Source organism: Argentina anserina, chromosome 7 (genome assembly GCF_933775445.1).
Source record: "Argentina anserina chromosome 7, drPotAnse1.1, whole genome shotgun sequence".
Taxonomy (NCBI): domain Eukaryota; kingdom Viridiplantae; phylum Streptophyta; class Magnoliopsida; order Rosales; family Rosaceae; genus Argentina; species Argentina anserina.
Window position 1 is genome coordinate 12,981,174 of NC_065878.1, and position 19,971 is coordinate 13,001,144.

A 19,971-nucleotide genomic window follows, 5' to 3' on the forward strand; every position below is an offset into this window, starting at 1 on the left:
CTTTAAACCCACATCCCAAACACAAAAATCCAATCCCTGGTTCACTTACACCAAATTGGTTCTAAACACAAATCTCATTCCAAAATCATAGCCCTTCAGTGTGTCATTCACGCATTGGTAATCTTGAACTACGAATGGCTTAATCCCTCTCTCAGGGTACGTAGGCACCCCATTTAAATTTTTGGGTGCAGTCGTAAAAACAAACAAATACACATTCCTCCATATTTTAGTTTCTTCATAAATGGAATCAAAGAGCATTTCCCTACAAATAAGATATTGTAATTAAAAGACACATTATGTCTTAAATGGGTCGAATCCGAAATAATTAAAACTTTATTCATTATATGAATACGAGTGAAATTATGTTAGGTGAGATTTTACCCAATAAACACATAACATACATATTCAAGGATGAACACTTTGAAGTAGTATTGAGGTATAACTCATATAAGGTAGCTAGTAGTTGTATTTCTCATAAATTGTGAAACTGAAAGCATCCGCATGCATCTGATAAAACATCACAGCCAAAGTCTCTCATCAATCATGTTGCCGACTCTACATCTGAAACAATGCAATCATAATTAGGATTCTCATTGTCGTTCCCAACCGGGGGCACTTCCTCTTCTCAATCATCGCTTCCAAACGTGCAATATTTTGGTGGCCACCCCTCCCACGCACACCAATACTTATCCACAATCCTCAATCCATGACGGTCATAGAAATCATCATCCCAATAAGCATTCTCCCACTCCCTTTGAAACCCCTTACGAAACCAAGCTCACCATCCACCTTTAGAATATAGTTGTCATCGTCATTAACATCAATGAACCTAGTTTTCAGTGGCGGGTCCATAATTCACAATTCGGGAGGACTTGAATTTTTTTCCTCAACGACCGAAATGATAGAAATTTGTACTGCATAAAATATTTACTATAATATATTAGATGCATATTTTGTTGATGTGAAAATATTAATCCATTTATAACTACCATAAATTTAGTCGATTACAAAGAGAAATTTTTGGAATTGATCAAAGAGCTTAATCAAAATTAATGTCCAATGAAAATAAAATAAATTAATTACAAATTGAAGAAATCAAGGAAGATTAGAAGTAAATGGAAAATAGACACAAAAATTTACATTTGTTGGAATTGATCTTAGATATGCCTAATTATTTCCCAAATTCTTGGAGGGACTTAATCATTGACTCACATCTCCCCCGTTTTAAAATCCAACAGTTGCTTCCAGTCGCCGTCGGACCCGAGTGGGCATGATTTGCACCTTGGACTTTGCCTCACATTTGGAGCAACTGGCCATTAGATGGATCTTGTTGGTATCCTCAATCTTAGACCCACTGGCCACAAGATAATACTCCTTGGTTAGGATATCACACTTGTAACTTGTTACACACAAGATAAATGACATGCTTGAGGTTTGGATCACCCCATGTGCCATACGTATCGCAGCAAGGGGTTCCTTCCTCTTTGGTATCCTGACTCCCCTCCTCCTCATTCTCTCTGTATGCTACCCCCCATGAAAAGCCTATAGCAGCACTCGTGGTCGAGTACACCAAAACATAGAGGAAAAAGGAAATTAGGGGGTTGGATTCAGATATACTTTTGGGAACTGACATGAGGTACCACGAAGAATAGCTTATTCGCTCTTTGCCTACTACCTTACTGAGATAATGGAGTTGGAGTTTCTCTCTGATTTATTGTAATTTGAAGTTCAGACACTTTGCTCAACTTTATATTCTCTCTAATTTGGCCCTATCTAATAAAGAACTTAGAAGTGGATTAAATGGTTTTTTTTTTTAAAATGGATTCATTAAACTTAAGTTGTGATTACTTTAGGTGTGTAACTGTATTTAGTAATTGTTTTAATTTAATTATATTTTGTGTGCTTGATTAAAGATCAAAACTTGATCCAGATAAGCTTAACCAAGGGGATACGAGAGAGATTATTCTCAATAGAGAGTGAAGTCGTAAAGACAATCATATACCAAATCAGTGCTTTCCTCACTTCACCTCTTCAAAACCCAAAACTCATAAAACTGCTGACATCCCCAAACTGCAATGGCCAGTGGTGGAGGTGACCCGCCGCCTCTTCCGGCGTCTAACGGCGGCGAATTCCTCCTCTCCTTGCTCCAGAAGGCCCCACACCACCACTACCGAGGTCGCACCCCGCCCCAACCTCCACCCCAGCAATCCCCGGTGCTCGATCCCGCCGTCGCCGCCCTCGGCCCCACCCTCCCGTTCCAGCCGCCGTGGGGATCTTCTCCGTCGTCGTCGTCATCCAACGGCCGAGATCATTATCCTCCTCCTCATCACAACTGGCCCAATACGCAGTCTCCTCCTCCTCCTTTCAACTTCCTGGGGTTTCCTCAAAACCCTAACTCCTCTCCTCCGACGCCCAATCACTTCCCCCAGTTCGGCACCGGCCAATTCAACCAGAACCCGGCGAACCTCGCCGACGATTTCAGGAAGCTTGGGCTTTCGCCGCCGAACAGTTCCATCCAGAACCTCGCTCACCTCGAAGAACAGAAGCTCAAGCTCAGCTATACACCGGCCGGCGACATTATCCGAAATCGGGAGTCTCCAGCTACTTCCTCTGAAGCTTCCAAGCTCAGTAATGGCTTGGACCGCAATCTCCACTTCGGTTCCAACAACTTTTCAGCTTCCAATGACTTTCGCCGTGCGAATTACGATTCACTGGAGCAAGAACCGAGAGGGGGAGGCGGCAGCGGCAGGGGGAAGCAAGTTCATAGGACAATGCCGCCGCCGGGGTTCGGGGGAGGTGTGGAGCACAATGTGGATAGGGAGAGGCCGAATTCGAGTGAGTTTGCGAGGAGGAATAGGGAGGGTTCTTTCGAGAATGAGAGGGTGAGGAGATTGGGAGGTGAAGATGGTCGAATTCGACGAAATGAGGCTGGTAGAATGGGGATTTCTGCTCGGCCTGGTCCTCCTGCTGGCACCAATCTCCATTCCGTTTCTGCTTCGGAGATTGAGGAGTCGGTGATGAATTTTGAGGGTGGAGAGAGGGTGAGAAAAGATAGTGATGAGGTTGAAGATGCATGCCAACACTTGCTTGAGGATGAAAGGGATGAGAAGAATGAGGGGAAGAAACACCATAAGGTTAGACCTTTCTCTATTGCCATATATATAATCAAGGTTTTGTTTATAATGGGAATTTATGATGGTATTTTTTTTTGTTCCAAAATTAGAATAAAAGATTATGCCTACTTGTTTGAAATGTTATAGTTTGAACTTTGAAGAATTGTGTGCTTAATATTTCACTAAGTTTTGTTCAAGGAACGATGCATTAGCTTTCGTATTGTAAAGCCAAATAGAATTTGATACCATTCTAATAAAAAGAAGGTTAATTTTCATCGCAGTGGTGACCATTAATATGTATTAGAAATTTTATTTTCTACCAAGTTAGCTGAGATGAGAGTTTTTTGTTTTGTTTTTGTTTTTGTAAATTTCATTGCCAGGATTCGAGATCCGATAACAGAGGACAGCACCAACTTAGCCAAAGAATGAGATCCTACAAAAGACAAACACTGTGTCGCTATGACATAGAGAGACTAAATGATCCTTTTCTTGAAATTTTTGAATCCTTGATACCAACTGAGGAAGAAAAGGCCAAGCAGAAGCAATTATTAACATTATTGGAGAATATAATTAGCAAAGAATGGCCTGATGCTCGCCTATATATTTATGGATCATGTGGCAACTCCTTTGGAGTTTCTAGAAGTGATATTGATCTGTGCCTGGTGATTGGTGAAGAAGACGTCAACAAATCTGAGATCTTACTCCGGCTGGCAGAACTTTTGCAGTCAGACAACCTAGAGAACGTACAGGTGAATAAGAATTCTCTTTTCTCATGCATTTATGTGACAGATGAAACTCTACGTTTTGGAATTGACTAGTCTTAATGAATGCTATTTACTATGAGTGTGTCATTCCATTGACTGTTGTGCTTCTAAAAGAGATGTTTCAGTGGCCTGAGTTGTAACCCTACGATGTGAAGTGATCCTTTTGCTATTTCAGTTGCTACTTGCAACTGGACATAAATGAACTTTGTTAGTATTTTTATATATTCTGCAAATACAAATACATCATATGCAGCTCCCTATTCCCATATGTACTTGGGAGAATAAATTTGTGGACTGGCCTAGCAAAGGGATTTAGTTGGGTTTGAGCTTGGAGGATGATATTTATTTATGTACTTTTATTTTGCCTTTGGATAAATGGACTTTGCATTAGTCTCGCAACCCCTCATACCAATGTATTCTCATCACACTTATATGAGTAGGTGACTGATTTTAGGGTTGTTTGTTACTAAGCATATATGCATATAAAAGCTCCTTAATGAAGTTACTACTCTTTTTGAGAGGACCATTAGTTGATTGCAACAGGACGGAGCTGTGGATGAGAAATCCACTTATCTTCGAGAGCTGAAAACAGAGGAGCTAGATTAATAGAATTACTATGAATGCTCAAACCTAGGTGTCCTTGAAGTCATTGATGTATAGTTATCATCTTTGTGTACAAGTTTGATAATGTCACATTATTCTTTGTTTCCATCAAATTAATTTTTTCCATTAGCCAACACAATTAATTGTTTTAATGCTCTTGAATGTTTTAGTATATTATGTTGATTTTGTTGGTAAGCAATCCTATTTGTTTCCAGGCCTTGACACGTGCTAGGGTACCCATAGTAAAGCTTATGGATCCAGTCACTGGAATCTCCTGTGATATATGCATCAACAATGTTTTGGCTGTGGTAAATACAAAGCTTCTTCGTGATTATGCAAATATAGACGCAAGATTACGACAGCTGGCTTTTATTGTGAAACATTGGGCCAAGTCTAGAGGAGTCAATGAAACATACCATGGAACCCTATCTAGCTATGCGTAAGTTAACTTTTAAGTTATGCTTCAATTCCCAGTTTAGTTTAGAAAAGGTCTCTCGAAAGTGATCTTGATTGTATGCTTCACCTACCAATAGTCCCGTGCTATGATGGTACAGATGTCTATGGTGATGTGTTTAGGAACTGTTTTTCTGCCTTTTACCATGAGTGACTGTGTCTCCACTTTGTTCACCAGGTATGTTTTGATGTGCATTCACTTCTTACAACAACAGAGACCAGCTATTCTTCCCTGCTTACAGGTAGCTTGAAGCAGAGACACATAATATATCTGCAAGCCTGACATTCAATATTCAATGTGTATTTGATCACCCAACCTTTATTCTGCATCAGGGAATGCGAGCAACATACTCTGTCACCGTAGAGAACATTGAATGTGCTTTCTTTGATCAAATAGACAAGCTTCAGAATTTTGGATCCCAGAACAGGGAAACCATTGCTGAACTCGTGTGGGCATTTTTCAATTACTGGGCATATAGTCATGACTATGCAAATACTGTCATATCAGTGCGTCTGGGAAGCACAATCAGGTGTGGTTTATACTCTTTCGGATGATTAGCAATTTAGATTAGTTGGTTATAAAATTTGTGGTTTCTCTCTCATATGCTTTTGAATAGACTCAAGTATTCAAGATATCTTAAGATAATTATTGTTGAATGTCTGGTAGTGGTTTAAGCGTGACCATACTATTGTACACTTTTTTGCATCTAAAGTTGTAAAGTAAATGTGGGACTTGAACCACAATGATGAACAGGAATTAGTTTACATTGAATGATTGAACTCGGATGAACTTTTACACTCTTGATACTGATTGTTTTGGTGAGGATAGAACGTAAACCCTTGCTCTCTTTTGTTGCTTGTTGTATTTCCATTTATGTTGGTCAGAATTATTAATCGTGATGTTTGGGTGCGTATGTGACACTATTAATTATCATTTAAGTTATGGCAAGTGCAATTTATCAATTGTTATATGGTGTTGTTAATTTGGTCAGCAAGCGTGAGAAGGACTGGACAAGGAGGATTGGAAATGACCGGCATTTGATATGCATAGAGGATCCATTTGAGACATCCCATGACCTGGGACGAGTTGTGGACAGGCACAGCATAAAAGTTTTGAGAGAGGAGTTTGAACGTGCGGCTGAGATATTGCAGTATGATGCAAATCCCTGTGTGAAGCTCTTTGAACCCTACATTCCTAGTGTCTAGCTATTTTACTAGTTTCCCTTTTAACTTAATGGAAATTGTTTACTAGCTGAGCAGAATTTGGGTCGCAACTATGGTAAAGTATGCTACGAATGTAAAATACGTTGTTACCACAGTTTCGTTTGTTATATGTATAGTTTTTTTTATGCTTAGCCTTTTATTTATAGGTTGACTAGCAGAGAATTTCTCCATGGAGAAAATATCACTTTCCTTTTTTCTTTTAAAGGTTCCGCCATTGTTTGCAAATACTGTATTGGGTCAAATTTAACATTTGGTCGCTTCAATTTTTTCTCTTCAAAGTTCAAAGTACCTATACCCTATTGATCCTTTTTTACTGTTTAATTTTTTTATTTCCAACATATTGTTTCTTTGTTAAAGCCAAAGTATACTTGGAACTAAAGAGAACGTGCTCACTGGATATGTGAGATGAAGTAGCCACTGTGTGCTTTGTGTTTGTAGTAGTTGGTTTGCTGGATTTCTTTTCTTTCTGTTCTTGTCGGGTTTCTTCTTTCAGTTGTAGTTTGTGCCTCTGGCTGCCTCTTTGGCTTAATGAAATGCATATTCAGACCCAAAAAAAAAAAATTAGCCACTGATATAGTACACAATCCAGTTCAACACATGATGGAACTAAACCTGTTGAAGTTGCTGAAATGTATGATAGAACTACATGTTGAAGTTGATCGCCTTCACCTTGTCTTGCCTATTCAAATTGTCTGGTGTGAGTGGCTGAGTACGCCAATCTTGTCAAAGTGATATGCTCTATATAAGCATGTCCATCATTGACAAAGTCACTGTCTGTACCAAAATGGTGTATCCGTAAACTCGCAATTTGCAACTGTATCATTGGTAGGTTTAGACTAAATAAACAGTTCTCATGATGGCAGCTCTATAAGAGCAGAACTGTACAGAAACTGATCGCCAGAATTAACAATAATAAGACGCATAAGATCGTTTATTAAGCTTCACAGATTGTTTGGATTGGTTGACTCTAACAAATTATATGCACTGTTAAATGTGAATAACTAAGTATTGGCTAGGACTGGCCAAATTGCATTTAGTGTTCAGTATTAGCTTGTGAGTTGTGAATTGTTGCCGCTGACTGAGGCTGGCTATGTAAGGATGATACGAAAGCTGAATGAATGAGCTTGCTTGCCATGACCTGAAAAATTCCTCGATTTATTTTTCTTATAAAGGCCATGGAAACGATCGACTATGTACTTCAATTCATTATTCTCGGCTAGTTCTCTTTGCTTCTCTCTACTATTCTTCTGTAGAAATAATTTCCTAGCCTTTCACAAAGATAAACTGTTCTTTCTTGTGGCAACAAGTAACATGTTATCAACTGCCACAGAAAGCACAGGTTGGCCCTTCATTGGTGAAACCCTCGAGAATTTGAAGAACTACGGCCCTTCTTGAAGCCATGAAGCGCATAAAGAATATCCGCCCCGTTGTTAGAAGTCACCACAGCCGCCTTCGATGAGATAAGCGGCGTTGTCGCCATTCAACCAATTTGCTCGAACAGGTTTGACAGAGCTAAAGGAGGCGAAGAATTGACTAATGTGGAATATTTAACATACGATGAAATGACAAAACTACCTTCCACTATTTTACTCCCATGACTGCACACCAATCATGACAAAGTGGTCGTTCTCCTCTATATTAACATAATGACATATCTCCACCATTTGACACGGTTCTTGTTTGACTGAAATGATGCATCTGCATGTTACCTTCCAATTATAAGTTTACAACTGTATCCTTTCAAAAAAAAAAGTTTACAACTGTATTATTGGTATTATAATTATGGTAGCGTGCAAACAGGTCTACTTAGGAAGAGCGTACACGGCATCTTAGTCGCGTGTCTCGGCGTGGATACGGACACTCCCGGATACGAAGATACGCCCCGACACGCGTACTTAGTTAGGACACAAGTTGGACACGTCAGTATCATAAGCAGACACGCCAGTGAGTTGAATATGTTAGGTGCTTCTCTCGTCTTTCTCTGGTCAAACGGTGCGGCCGCCGTGGTGGAGAGCCGCGCATGAGGCTATCGATGCCCAACCCAAAGAAGTTGCCGGAGTCTGCTATGCTAGATCCTTCTTGCTTATACTGATTTTTGAAGGTTTGGAATGGGTTGACTAAGGAAGGAGGGGTTTCTGTGATGAGGGAGATAAGGTTGAATTGATGGCACTTTGGGACTTGAGAGGTTGTAATCAATTTGAGAGGAGGGTTCTCAGATCATGATGGAACTGTGGAAGATAAAGATGGGGTTTCGGAGTAATCGAGGTCGATCGCACTATATCTTCGCTCTTTTTTATCTTTTTTTTATTTAGTTTATCAACTTTAATTGCTATATTTTCATTTTGTATATAATAATAATAATTATAATAATAATAATTAATTAACGTGTATTACGTATCTGTGTCCAAAGTATTGTTCATTTGTCGTGTATATGTATCGTACCATGTCCATGTCCGTGCTTTTTAGAGCTCTATTAGATCACAGAACTGTACACACGTTCGAACGTGGTTGAATATACACTACATTACGATAGTTGAGAATAATGTGACTAAAAGACAGTGGCAGAACCACGTTGAATATCGGTAGGGCTATATGTCAATCCCGTTTTCGGAAGTGTCTATCATGTGCGTCGCTGGTTATTTGAGCTTCATGCATATGTGAGATTGCTCAATGATCGGGAGTGTGGGAGATATAAGGCTGCTATTTCTTAAGGGTTCAGACAGGCTGACCCGGTTAAGTTTGGGGAGCTTGTCGCTAGTTGGAGACTTAACGTCGAAGAAGAGAGTAGGCCGCCCTACACACTGGTCGGGGTCTAGAGCCGATCACCTGATGAGCACAAGCATGGTGAACACTGCATTTCCTAGTTGGATAAGGCTGGCTCCATGAGGATGGAGCGCCACATGAACCAAGTGTGGCAGCCGAATGGCTAGGTCCATGACACATGGTATCAGAGCCGTCTCGGCATCGCCGTCGTTGTGTCGCCAAACGCTCACACGTGTAGCCAAGCGCTCACACGTGTAGCCGTGTCTTCAAGATACAAGGGGCTCCACGGGGGAGTCGAGTAGGCAGGGTGCCTTTAAGGGAAGGACCAAACGAGAGATCCAGGACGAGAGATCCGGTGCGAAACTTTGTTAGGCGATATTTGGGAACTCCTTTCGTCTCTTAGGCATCGTAGCCGTATGAGGGATACGCGTGCCATAGTGGGGATGTCGTGTACGTCTTTTGGTGGAGGAGGATGTTACGTCCCATTTTCGGGAGTGTCTATCATTGGCGTCGCTGGTTATATGAGCTTCATGCATATGTGAGATTACTCCATGATCAAGAGTGTGAGAGAGATATATGGCTGCCCCTTCCTAGGGGGTCAGACAGGCCGATCCGGTTAAGTTTGGGGAGTTTGTCGTTAGTCAGGAACTTAATGTCGAAGAAATGAGTAAGGTGTCCTACAAACTGGTCGGGGTCTATTGCCGATCCCTTGATGAGGTTAGTGCATTGTCCTGTTAGATAAGGCTAACTTTATGGGAACGGAGCGTCGCATGGACCAAATCTGACAGCCGAATGACTAGATCCGTAACATTTAACCCATCTTAAAATTTCAATATTTGAGTCCCTATATGTGATAATTTTTTTGCAGTATCTGAGTTGGTTCAGTTGGTTTTTTTGCTGAGTTGGTTCAGTTGGTTAAGGGCTTGCATTGCAAGCATTGAAGAGGGTTCATCGATACCGGCATCTTCGCCCCGCTCGGTGCTTTCAAAATACATCTACTTGCGCTTACTAGTGGGTTCCAACACCGGCACCTTCCCCCCCCCCCTCGCCGACCTCGCTTTTCACAAATCGAATGCCGAAGCACTTTGCATTGCGCCCAGTCCCCCGACCTGCTTATTACTTGCACATTGAAGTGAGTTCATCGACACTGACACCTTCCTCCCGTCGCTGCATTTATTTTTGTCGCAAATCGAGTGCCGAAGCACTTTGTATTGCGCCGTTGCACTTAATTTGCTACTACTTGAGCATTGAGGTGAGTATATTTCGGCCACCGGCATCACTTCCCCCCACTCGCCGCGCTCGCTTTTCACAAACGGAGCTTCCAAGAACTTTGCATCGCCTTCGACACCCGATCTGCTTATTATTGCAAGCATTGAAAAGGGTTCATCGATACCAGCACCTTCCCCCCGTTCGGCGCTTTCAAAATACATCCACTTGCGCTTACTAGTAGGTTCCGACACAGGCACCTTCTCTCCCTCGCCGCCCTCGCTTTTCACAAATCGAATGTCGAAGCACTTTGCATTGCGCCCAGTCCCTCGGCCTGCTTATTACTCGCGCATTGAACTGAGTTCATCGACACCGAAACCTTCCTCCCCTCACAACATTTGTTTATGTCGCAAATCGAGTGCCGAAGTACAATTTCTCGTTAGTGACGGGCTCATATCCCTCCTTTTAATTGATATGAGCGGTTACCGACATTCTTTTTGGCATGGCTGATTCTGGGTTCGAATCATGCCTCCCATTGTTTTCTCTTCTGTTTTTATTTTACTTTTCTTATTGTATGTTTTCCATTCTCCTTCACTCTTTCCCACACTTCTCCACCCTTTTCCCAATTCTTTTCTTTATAGTTTTGTTTCCCTCTTCATTTATTTCATAATTTTTTGTATTATTTTATTTTAGTATGTCTTATATCTATACTTCATCCTATTGTTTCCTCATATTTTTTTATCCTTTTTTCTTCAGTTACAACTTACTTTGTATGCAAATTCTTTAATGTTTTCATTTAGTACAATATTTTTTATCTTAAAACTAGTCATACCCAATTCTAGCTATTTAGGACAATGATGAATTAAATTGTTTTTAATTTAATCAAAACTATCTCATTCATTTTTGAAACGCCTAAAATTGTCAATCTAGCCCTTTGCCTGGTCGAAGGGAAATTTGTCTCTTTCTTTTTGGTAATTATAATAATTCATTGAAGAAAAACCACAAACATATATACCACGAAACAAAGCAAACAAATGGACAGAGCTGAAACTTAGGTTTAATTAGGATACTGCATATATAACTTGCATGAACCACTGAAGAATGATTACAAAGCCGATCTACGTGGGAAATGTGGTTCAAACGAGAAAATGATTATGGACCCGGTTCTTGTAAACCAAAGAACTACGAATTCGCCTATTTCCTCATCAATCATCAACTGTAGCTATTAGCTAATCTCTTCTATTTATGTGATGTGCTGAAAAGGGGGACGGAAATAGAACTGAAAAATCGGGCCAGCTCCAACGTTTGAGTTATTTTTTATTTTTTGAGAAGAACACCAAAATAAACCTTTTTTTTTGTTACAACTCCAAAATAAATTTTAAGAGAGAAGACTCTAGAGACACCAAAAGTTATACAAAAATCAAAGGAAAAATTATAAAAATATACTATCTCCCACTTATTTCTCAATCATAAAAAAATCATCTCAATTAAATTGAAATTAGAAAATAGTCAACAAGCATGAAATAAAATTAGAAAAAGTTACTTTTAAATATTTTCCGGACTGTTTTGCCATTTTTCGTTCTTTTTCTTTTTCTTTTTCATTCTTCTAATTCCGACCATAATTTTACCGTCCGGCGATAAATTTGAGAGTGGTTGGTACCGTTGGAAAGATCTCTCCAAACCGACCATTGTACAAGGCGCAACAATCCTCACAAGGGGTTGCCGCCGTTGATGGAGGTGCTCCAAGCAATTTCGGTGAAACGGAAGCTCAAGGTTCTCTAAATCTAGTTATTCTCATCATTATGAGCATACTCGTACCAATATCATTTGAATTTAACATAATTTCGCATATTTAGACATTTTCTCTCGGCCTATCACACCCGCTGTCACACTATCTATCACACCCGCTGTCACAACTGATGTCACACCCGATGTCACATATTTAAACATTTCCTCTCGGCCTATCACACCCGTTGTCACATTACCTATCACATCCGATGTCACAACTGCTGTTATAACTACTGTCACAATTGTTGTCACACCCGCTATCACACCCGATGTCACAACTGCACACTACCTATCACACTGGTTGTCAGACTACCTCTCACACCTCTTGTTACAGTACCTATCACACTACGTATCACACCCACTGTCACACCCGATGTCACACACATTGTCACACCCACTGTCACTATGTTGTGAGAAGAAGAATAAGAAAAATGACTAGAAATAACGAACATTTGTTTACTGTTATGTGATCTTGAACTTTTCAAATCAACTCAGACGATCTAAATATTAACATTAATATGATGTCACACCCCCAGCCACACCACCTATCACACTATATGTCACATTGCCTATCACACTACTACCTGTCACAGCAGAAAGTTAGTGTGACTGATAGTGTGATAAGTACTATGCCAGCTAGTGTGACAACAGTGTGATAGAAAACTAGAAAACTACTATGAGCACCCTTTAATCATCTTCTCCAGATTTAGGATTTTTTTTCGGCGAGCTGCAACGGCAACAACAACAGCTTCCATCTTCTTCAATTTGGATCTTGATTCTTTTCAAATCTGCACCAACACCACTCCTCCTCTTCAACCCCTCGTTTCCAACCAAACTGAAAACCAGCCCCTCCTTCTTCAACCTCCAACATTGTGCCAACGCCGTCCCCGCATAGCATCGCCGTTCTTGCACCCCCAACGCCGTCCTCATGCCTCCGACCTTTGCATGTCCCCTCCAACGATGTCCCTACGCCTCCGACTTGGATGCAACTATAAAGTCAAAGGGAGCAGAGGTAGGATAGAATATTCGGCGCTGCATCGTAAGCCCAGATCTGCCGACAAAGGAGATGTTTGTATCCAAAAGCTAATCATGTCCCAACGCCTACATCGTCATCCCAGCGCATGCGTTGTCGTTCCAGTGCCTGCGTTGCCGTCGCCGTCTCCGCGCCTCTGTCGTACTTCCCTCTGCTCGAGAGCTGCGTCTTTTTTTTGTTTATATAGAAAAAGAGTTGGGTTGCAGATCTGAGTTTCATAGTAGTGACGTATTGTAAATATAGTCAAGTTCAGTGGCAACACTTTAAGACTTTTAGCAATCTGACTTTTTTTTTATAATTTTGAAATCTTTTTTTATTTTTTTCTCATTTCATGTGTTAAAATGGTCTTTTTAAGAAGTCCAAAATCAAATACCGAATGATGTAGCTGTGCCAACTCATCAGTTATATTTGCAAAGAATTGCTAACATGGATTTTCTTTACTAATTATTTAATATAAAAAATCAAGAATTTAAAACATTTATTTTTAATATAAAAATCCAAACCTATTGCAATGCACTCCAGTCGTTCTCATCAGAAGGACTGATTATTTGGAATTACATATGGTTGGTCTAGCAAGACCAATGAACAACTACTCATCATTTGTAGGAGTCATTATTATTTGATCAATATTTCAGATCAAATCTTAAAAGAATAAATTGTAAAAAGATATGGCAGAATGAGAAGAAGAAAATAATCTTGGTAATTTCTTTGGCTTCTGGAGCTTGGATTCTCTGTTCTTTTGCTTTAGTTCTAGTTTGATTTTCGTTGGTAATTTAGATGAAATCTACTTCTTAATTCTCGCCTTCTTGAATGAATATCTGTTTGACACAAAAAAAGAGAGATGGTTGTTACTGATTCAGTTTAATAACTGAGTACAAGAGTTTAAGAACTGTTTCATATGGCTTCCATAAAAATTTGCAAGTAACCGGGATTGTTGCTGGAGGAAGAAGATACAGTATATAGGGGTTTTTTGTTCAATTGACTGAACAGAATTTGGGGTTTATTTTGATCATGTTATTCTTTTATTTTATTAAGATAAAAAACTTTACCTTTTCCATATAATTACTCTCATAGTCTCATAATAAAAAGATTGATGAAATGGCAAGTGCCATGTCATTTGGTATCCATATTTTGTATAAGGGAGCTTCTATTCATACATCCCAAAACATGAGTAATTTTTCAGTACTACCATAAGATCACATGGCAATGCTTAGTAGTCTACTCTTCTAATCACAATTTGACATGCAAGATTTAATTAAAAATATAATATTTATGATTTTGTCAAATACTAATTTAGGTTTCTTTCTAAAACTCTACACCTAGAGGAGGCAAACGGGCCGGGCCGAGCCAGGTCGACCCATTTTAAGTGGGCCAAAACAGTGCATGTGCTGGCTGATTTATTTTTTTTTGTCGGGCTCGGGTCGACCCATTTGCTTAAATATTAAGCCCGACCCGGCCCACGGCCCAAACGCATGTGGGGCCGGGCCGGCCCATTAGTATTGTAAGACACAATTAACATAAAAATAATTGTGTAATTAGTATATTAATTTTACATAACTATTTAAAATAGTAGAATAAATAAAATAATACAACACATTTGATAATCTTATTTCTAAAACGTTACATATGTCAATACTATGACTTTTTTATCACCACTTTGTTGATATTTGTGACATAATATAATTAAAATAATGAAAATAATTAAGAGGTTTATATTTAAAGTGTATAAAATTTAATTCTCATTCTAATAATTGTTTAAATATTTATATAAATAATATAAAATTATATATTTAACAAGTCAACTCATGAATGTATCGTGTCCGGGCCATGCCGGCACCAAAACGGGCTCGAGCCCATGGACTAAAATATCTAGGCACATCCTGGCCCATTAAAATAACAGGCTTGGACAGGGCCGGGCCACTAACGGGCTTGGGCTTTTCAGACAACTTGCCACCTCTACCAACACCCTACACTATAAATACCCTAAACTCTAAAACCCTACACCCTAAACCCTAAACCCGAAATCCTAGTTCAAAAGCATTAATACCCATGATAGACATTTCATAAATAATAAAAATATGTTAAATTATAATTTTGGCGTAATAAATTCACGTGTCGAAATATAACTGGTTATGAGTATTGCCATGTGATACTATGATATCATATAAATGTTTTTCTCAAAACAGTACGTAAACCTCATTCTTTTTCTAATTTCGTTTGACTTTTTCAACACATATGAAATTATCTAAAAGACAGTTAGAAGTGAAAAAAAACAAGAAATTTTTTTACCTTCCTATTTTACAATTTTTTCTTTTTTGTCATTCATTTATTTATTTATTTTCATTTTTTATTGTTAGAAAATACAATAAAAAATATTATTAATCTTTATGTATCAATTAAAAAGCTACATTCATGTATTAATTGAAAAGTTACATAGAATTTTTGATAAACTTCATCTGAAAAAAAAATTGTTCAATAGATATTAGAATTTTTCGTATTACATATTAGAATTTTTCGTGTTGATTTTACTAGTTGGTGAATTTCAAATCAATGAATGAGAAAAAGAAAAATATTATTAATTATGAATTTAGTAGTGAAAGATAAAATTAATTTCAGAAGATAGATTCTGTAATTCTAAAGAATTTTCCGATTTGTTTATAATAACTAAATATAAAAGTATAATTGGAAATATATTAATGGATAGTAAATTGATTTGATATCTAATAATGAAATATTATGGATATTTTTCAGAAAAGTATGGAGGTTTAAATAGCATTTTAAGGATTTGAAAAAGTAAAACAGAGGTCAATTAAATGAGGTCCAAATACCCTTTTTGGAGGTATGAATATAAGCTTCTTTTGTATAAATTTTTGTTATGAAAATTTTCTATTATAGAGGAGGAAAACACAAAATCTTATATATATATATATATATATATATATATATATATATATATATAAGTCAACTCCAACACTGATCTTGCCGTCCTCGTCCAAGGCCTCGCCGTCATCTTCGTCGACTTGCTCGAACCGTTGGCTTCGGTGTGTAATTGTGATCAGAAGCACAGTATCGGAGAGCAAGGTGGTGAAAGACGACGGAGACACAGCACCAAATTTTAATTCCAAAGAGCGTCAAGTAATTATCGACATTGAGCTTGGGCCAGCGGAGACGTCAACCGGAGGATGACGAGTAGGCTCGAACCGTCCGTGTTCATATCGTGTTTAGCTCATTTTTAGCCCATTCAGCTCGAGCTCGTAAAGTTAAATGAGCCGAGTTTGAGCTCAATATTTAGCCGACCTTGAAAAACAAATACGTATTCGGCTCGTTCGACTCGTTTAGCTTGCGAGCTAGCTCAGGTTTGTCAAAAGCTCGGTTCGTATATTAATTAAGCTTAACTTATTAACTTTTATAGTATATATAAAATATAATTTTTATATGAGAAATAATATTAAAAATATAATATTATTTCGAAAGAGCTGAAATGTTTCTTTGTAGAATAATTTGTTAAAGATTTTAAGTTCTATAACGAGTTTGATTTGTTATTTTTAGTTTATTACAAATAAAAGGGATTTTGTGTGATATAATGAAATTAGATTTTGAATTTTCTTTTTAACTTCTAAATTTTAAAATTTTAATTTTGTATGATTCAAGCCAGCTCAATTCGAGTTCAATCTCATCTAATAAAATGAGTCGGCCCGAGCCCAGTTCGAGCCTTGTTAAGCCGAGCTAAGCTTGCACAAGAAGCACAAAATCAAAATTTGGCAAGTTTTGTGGCCGATTGAATGACAACGAGCCAAACATGAACAACCTAGTATTTGGCTCGGCTCGGCTTACTGACACCCTTGATGACAAGATGGTTAGATCTATGAAGGTGAAGCATCAACGGCTTGAGTCAGTTCCAGATCACTTTGTTGGTTTCACAATGAAGGAGCAGATATTGCAAAGGATGGAGAATACGAGGTACTCAGGCAAGTCGTTGAAGAAATCCGACTTGGCAGCAGTGGAAGACGACGGTGATGATCTGGAGGCAGTGGGTGACGGCGCTTAGGAGAGCAGATGACAATGATTGTTGCTGCTTCTGATGCTACAACTTGTCGAAAAAAAAACCAGATGTTGACATGAGTGCCCAGAGTAGTTTTCTGGATGCCCCGTCAAGATTTTAATGTCTTTTTTTTTAATAAAAGAGTTGTTTTCTTTTACAAAATTCCCGTCACCCGTCACACTACTGGTCACATTATCACTATAAGTGTAATTTACATGTGACATTATCCGTCATGCAACAATGTTAGTGTGATTTGTTATGTGACTGCCGGTGTGAGTAGCGGTGTGACTACTGATGTGAATTCCAATGTGACGTTAAGTGGTGTACTAGTGTGACTACTAGTGTGACGAGGTCAAAATTGATATTTGGATCATATTAGATGATTTGAGAATTTCAAAATCACATAAAAAGACAAATGTTTGTTATTTCTAATCATTCTTTTCTTCTTCCTTTTTTTCAACATTTTCTTCTGGTCACAATAGATTCTTTTGTATCTCTATATGACAATTCCCGTATCTAAATCCAGGTACGACACTTAGACCACAGTTTTCCTTAAGTGTATGATACTCTCCAGATACGACAGAGGTCATATATTATAGCATGCAGTCTATCCATGTACGTCATAAATTTAACATGAATGACTCATTCCGCTCTAGAAAACAAGAGGTTCATGCAAACCATTATTTTAGGTACAACAATAATATAATTCACAACTCTTAATTACAAGAAGCTAAGTTGAATTATTTTGCTGGTACGCCTCAAATTCATATTTTAATTACTAAATGCAAAGCCCTAAGGTGATCAATCAAAGTACTTCAAAATAAAACATCAATTCAAATAGTGACTAAGAATTTATTAATGTAGTGTACTATGCTGTGCCAATATGCTCCACTATTCGTTCACTGAATACGCCGTGCCCCTTATACTCGTTCTTGTCACAAGTAACACGAATCGTCAGAGTGGAGACCACGACGGCGTGATCTTCAACTCTCCGATACTTAAGTCAGGTCGGAGGTAATTTATGCATAGTAACAATGAGTGGTTTAGATTGCTTAACTTATGAGTTCAAGGGTTTGACCTTTTATGGTTAAGTTGAGGTAGATCATTCACTCATCCTCCGATGTGGGTCTAAGTTTAGTTGAGGTGTTCTCTTGAGCTTCCTTTGAGATGCGCGTGAGGGTGCGTCTGTAGTCGACTTGGGCCGCGGGGCGGCTCGTTACACAGCCGGTGTGGCAGGCTTTCTGCCGGTACTGTGGGGCTGGGTTACTTATGAGCCATAGTGTTCTAATAGTTACGCTGATCATGGTTGGACATAAGCCTATTTGGACGTCGTCTTTAAGCGTAGTGGGTCCATCATGGCGTTGTAAATCTTTACGCATACGACGTCTTTAGACGCTGTTTTTGAGCGTAGTGCGTTCGTCATAGCGCAGTAAAATTTTAAGCGTAGGACCTCTTTGGACGCTGTCTTTGAGCGTAGTGGGTCTGTCATGACGTTGTAAATCTTTACGTGTAGGACGTCTTAGGACACTGTCTTTGAGCGTAATGCGTTAGTCATAGCGTAATAAATCTTTACGTCTAAGATGTCTGTAGATGCTGTTTTTGAGCGTAGTGTCTGTCATGGCGTAGTAAATCTTTACGCATAGGACCTATTTGAATGCTGTCTTTGAGCGTAGTGTGTCTGTCATGGCGTAGTAAATTTTTACGAGTATGACTTATTTGGACGCTGTCTTTGAGCGTAGTGTGTTCGTCAAGACGTAGTAAATCTTTCTGCCTAGGACCTCTTTGGACGTTGTCTTTGAGCGTAGTGTGTTCATTATGGCGTTGTAAATCTTTACGCCTAGGACATGTTTGGAGTAAATCTTTATGCATATGACCTATTTGGACGCTGTCTTTATGCGTAAGACGTCTTAGGATACTGTATTTGAGCGTAGTGCATCCGACATGGTATAGTAAATCTTTACGCCTAGGACGTCTTTGGACGCTGTCTTTAAGCGTAGTGTGTCCGTCATGGCGCATTATATATTTATGCGTATGACCTCTTTAGACGTTGTCTTTGAGCGTAGTGTGTCTATCATGGCGTAGTAAATCTTTACGCGTAGGACCTATTTGGACGATATCTTTAAGCGTAGTGGGTCCATCATGGCGTTGTAAATCTTTACTCATATGACGTCTTTGCACGTTGTCTCTGAGCGTAGTGCGTCTGTCATAGCGTAGTAAATCTCTACGCGTAGGACGCCTTTGGATGCTGTCTTTGAGCATTGTGTGTCCGTCATGGCGTAGTAAATCTTTACGCGTAGGATGTTTTAGGAAACAGTCTTTGAGCGTTGTGTGTCCATCATGACGTAGTAAATCTTTACGCGTAGGAGCTCTTTGGACGCTGTCTTTGAGCGTAGTGGGTCCTTCATGGCGTTGTAAATCTTTACGCGTATGACGTGTTTGGACGCTGTCTTTAAGCGTAGAGCGTCCGTCATGGCGTAGTAAATATTTACGCGTACGTTATCGAGGTGTCACCTCGGTGACTCGTGCCACGTGGCGAGATCTAGGATGACCCCTTTTGGGTCAAGGGCTACGATGCGGCTGGTGTCTTTCGACATCAACGGCTGGTAATTACCTGTGAGAGATCGATGGGTGTAGGGAAGTGTAGGGTTAATATAAAAGGTAGGAGGGAGAGCAACTGTCATTATCAACAGTTTTAAGTTTTTTTGAATTCCCGAAAGTTCTCTCATTCCCTCCTTTGCTCTGGACACATTCTTCACGATCACAATCTCATTGGAGTTGTGCAAATCGTTCTCCAATGTATGTATCTGTCGAAACCCCTTATTCTTGTTTGCATGTTTGGGTTGGTTTTGATGATTTTTGGGTTGTGGGGTCATTCAGTGGGTTTTGGCGCTATGTTTTCTGTCAAAATTTATGGTTTTTGGGTCTGTTTGATCTGTGGGCAAGTGTTTTCCGGCTGGGGAAGGTGTTTCTGTGGGTGGTTGT

General features: G+C 39.2%; 1 protein-coding gene across 1 annotated transcript; it reads left to right on the forward strand.

Annotated features, from left to right (window-relative positions):
* Nucleotides 1-1,966: 1,966 nt before the first annotated feature.
* Nucleotides 1,967-6,264, forward strand: LOC126802497 (UTP:RNA uridylyltransferase 1). The gene is made up of 6 exons (XM_050530138.1): nt 1,967-3,134; nt 3,494-3,862; nt 4,696-4,919; nt 5,112-5,175; nt 5,267-5,463; nt 5,926-6,264. The coding sequence occupies exons 1-6, from the start codon at nt 2,076-2,078 to the stop codon at nt 6,137-6,139; spliced, it is 2,127 nt and encodes a 708-aa protein (XP_050386095.1). The 5' UTR covers nt 1,967-2,075; the 3' UTR covers nt 6,140-6,264.
* The last annotated feature ends 13,707 nt before the right edge of the window (nt 6,265-19,971 follow it).

Excerpts from the sequence above, each read along its gene's own strand:
- LOC126802497 (XM_050530138.1), top strand. The coding sequence starts at position 2,076 with ATGGCCAGTGGTGGAGGTGACCCGCCGCCTCTTCCGGCGTCTAACGGC. Across the intron at positions 4,920-5,111 it reads GGAACCCTATCTAGCTATGC|GTATGTTTTGATGTGCATTC; the intron begins GTAAGTTAACTT and ends TTTGTTCACCAG. Across the intron at positions 5,176-5,266 it reads CTATTCTTCCCTGCTTACAG|GGAATGCGAGCAACATACTC; the intron begins GTAGCTTGAAGC and ends ATTCTGCATCAG.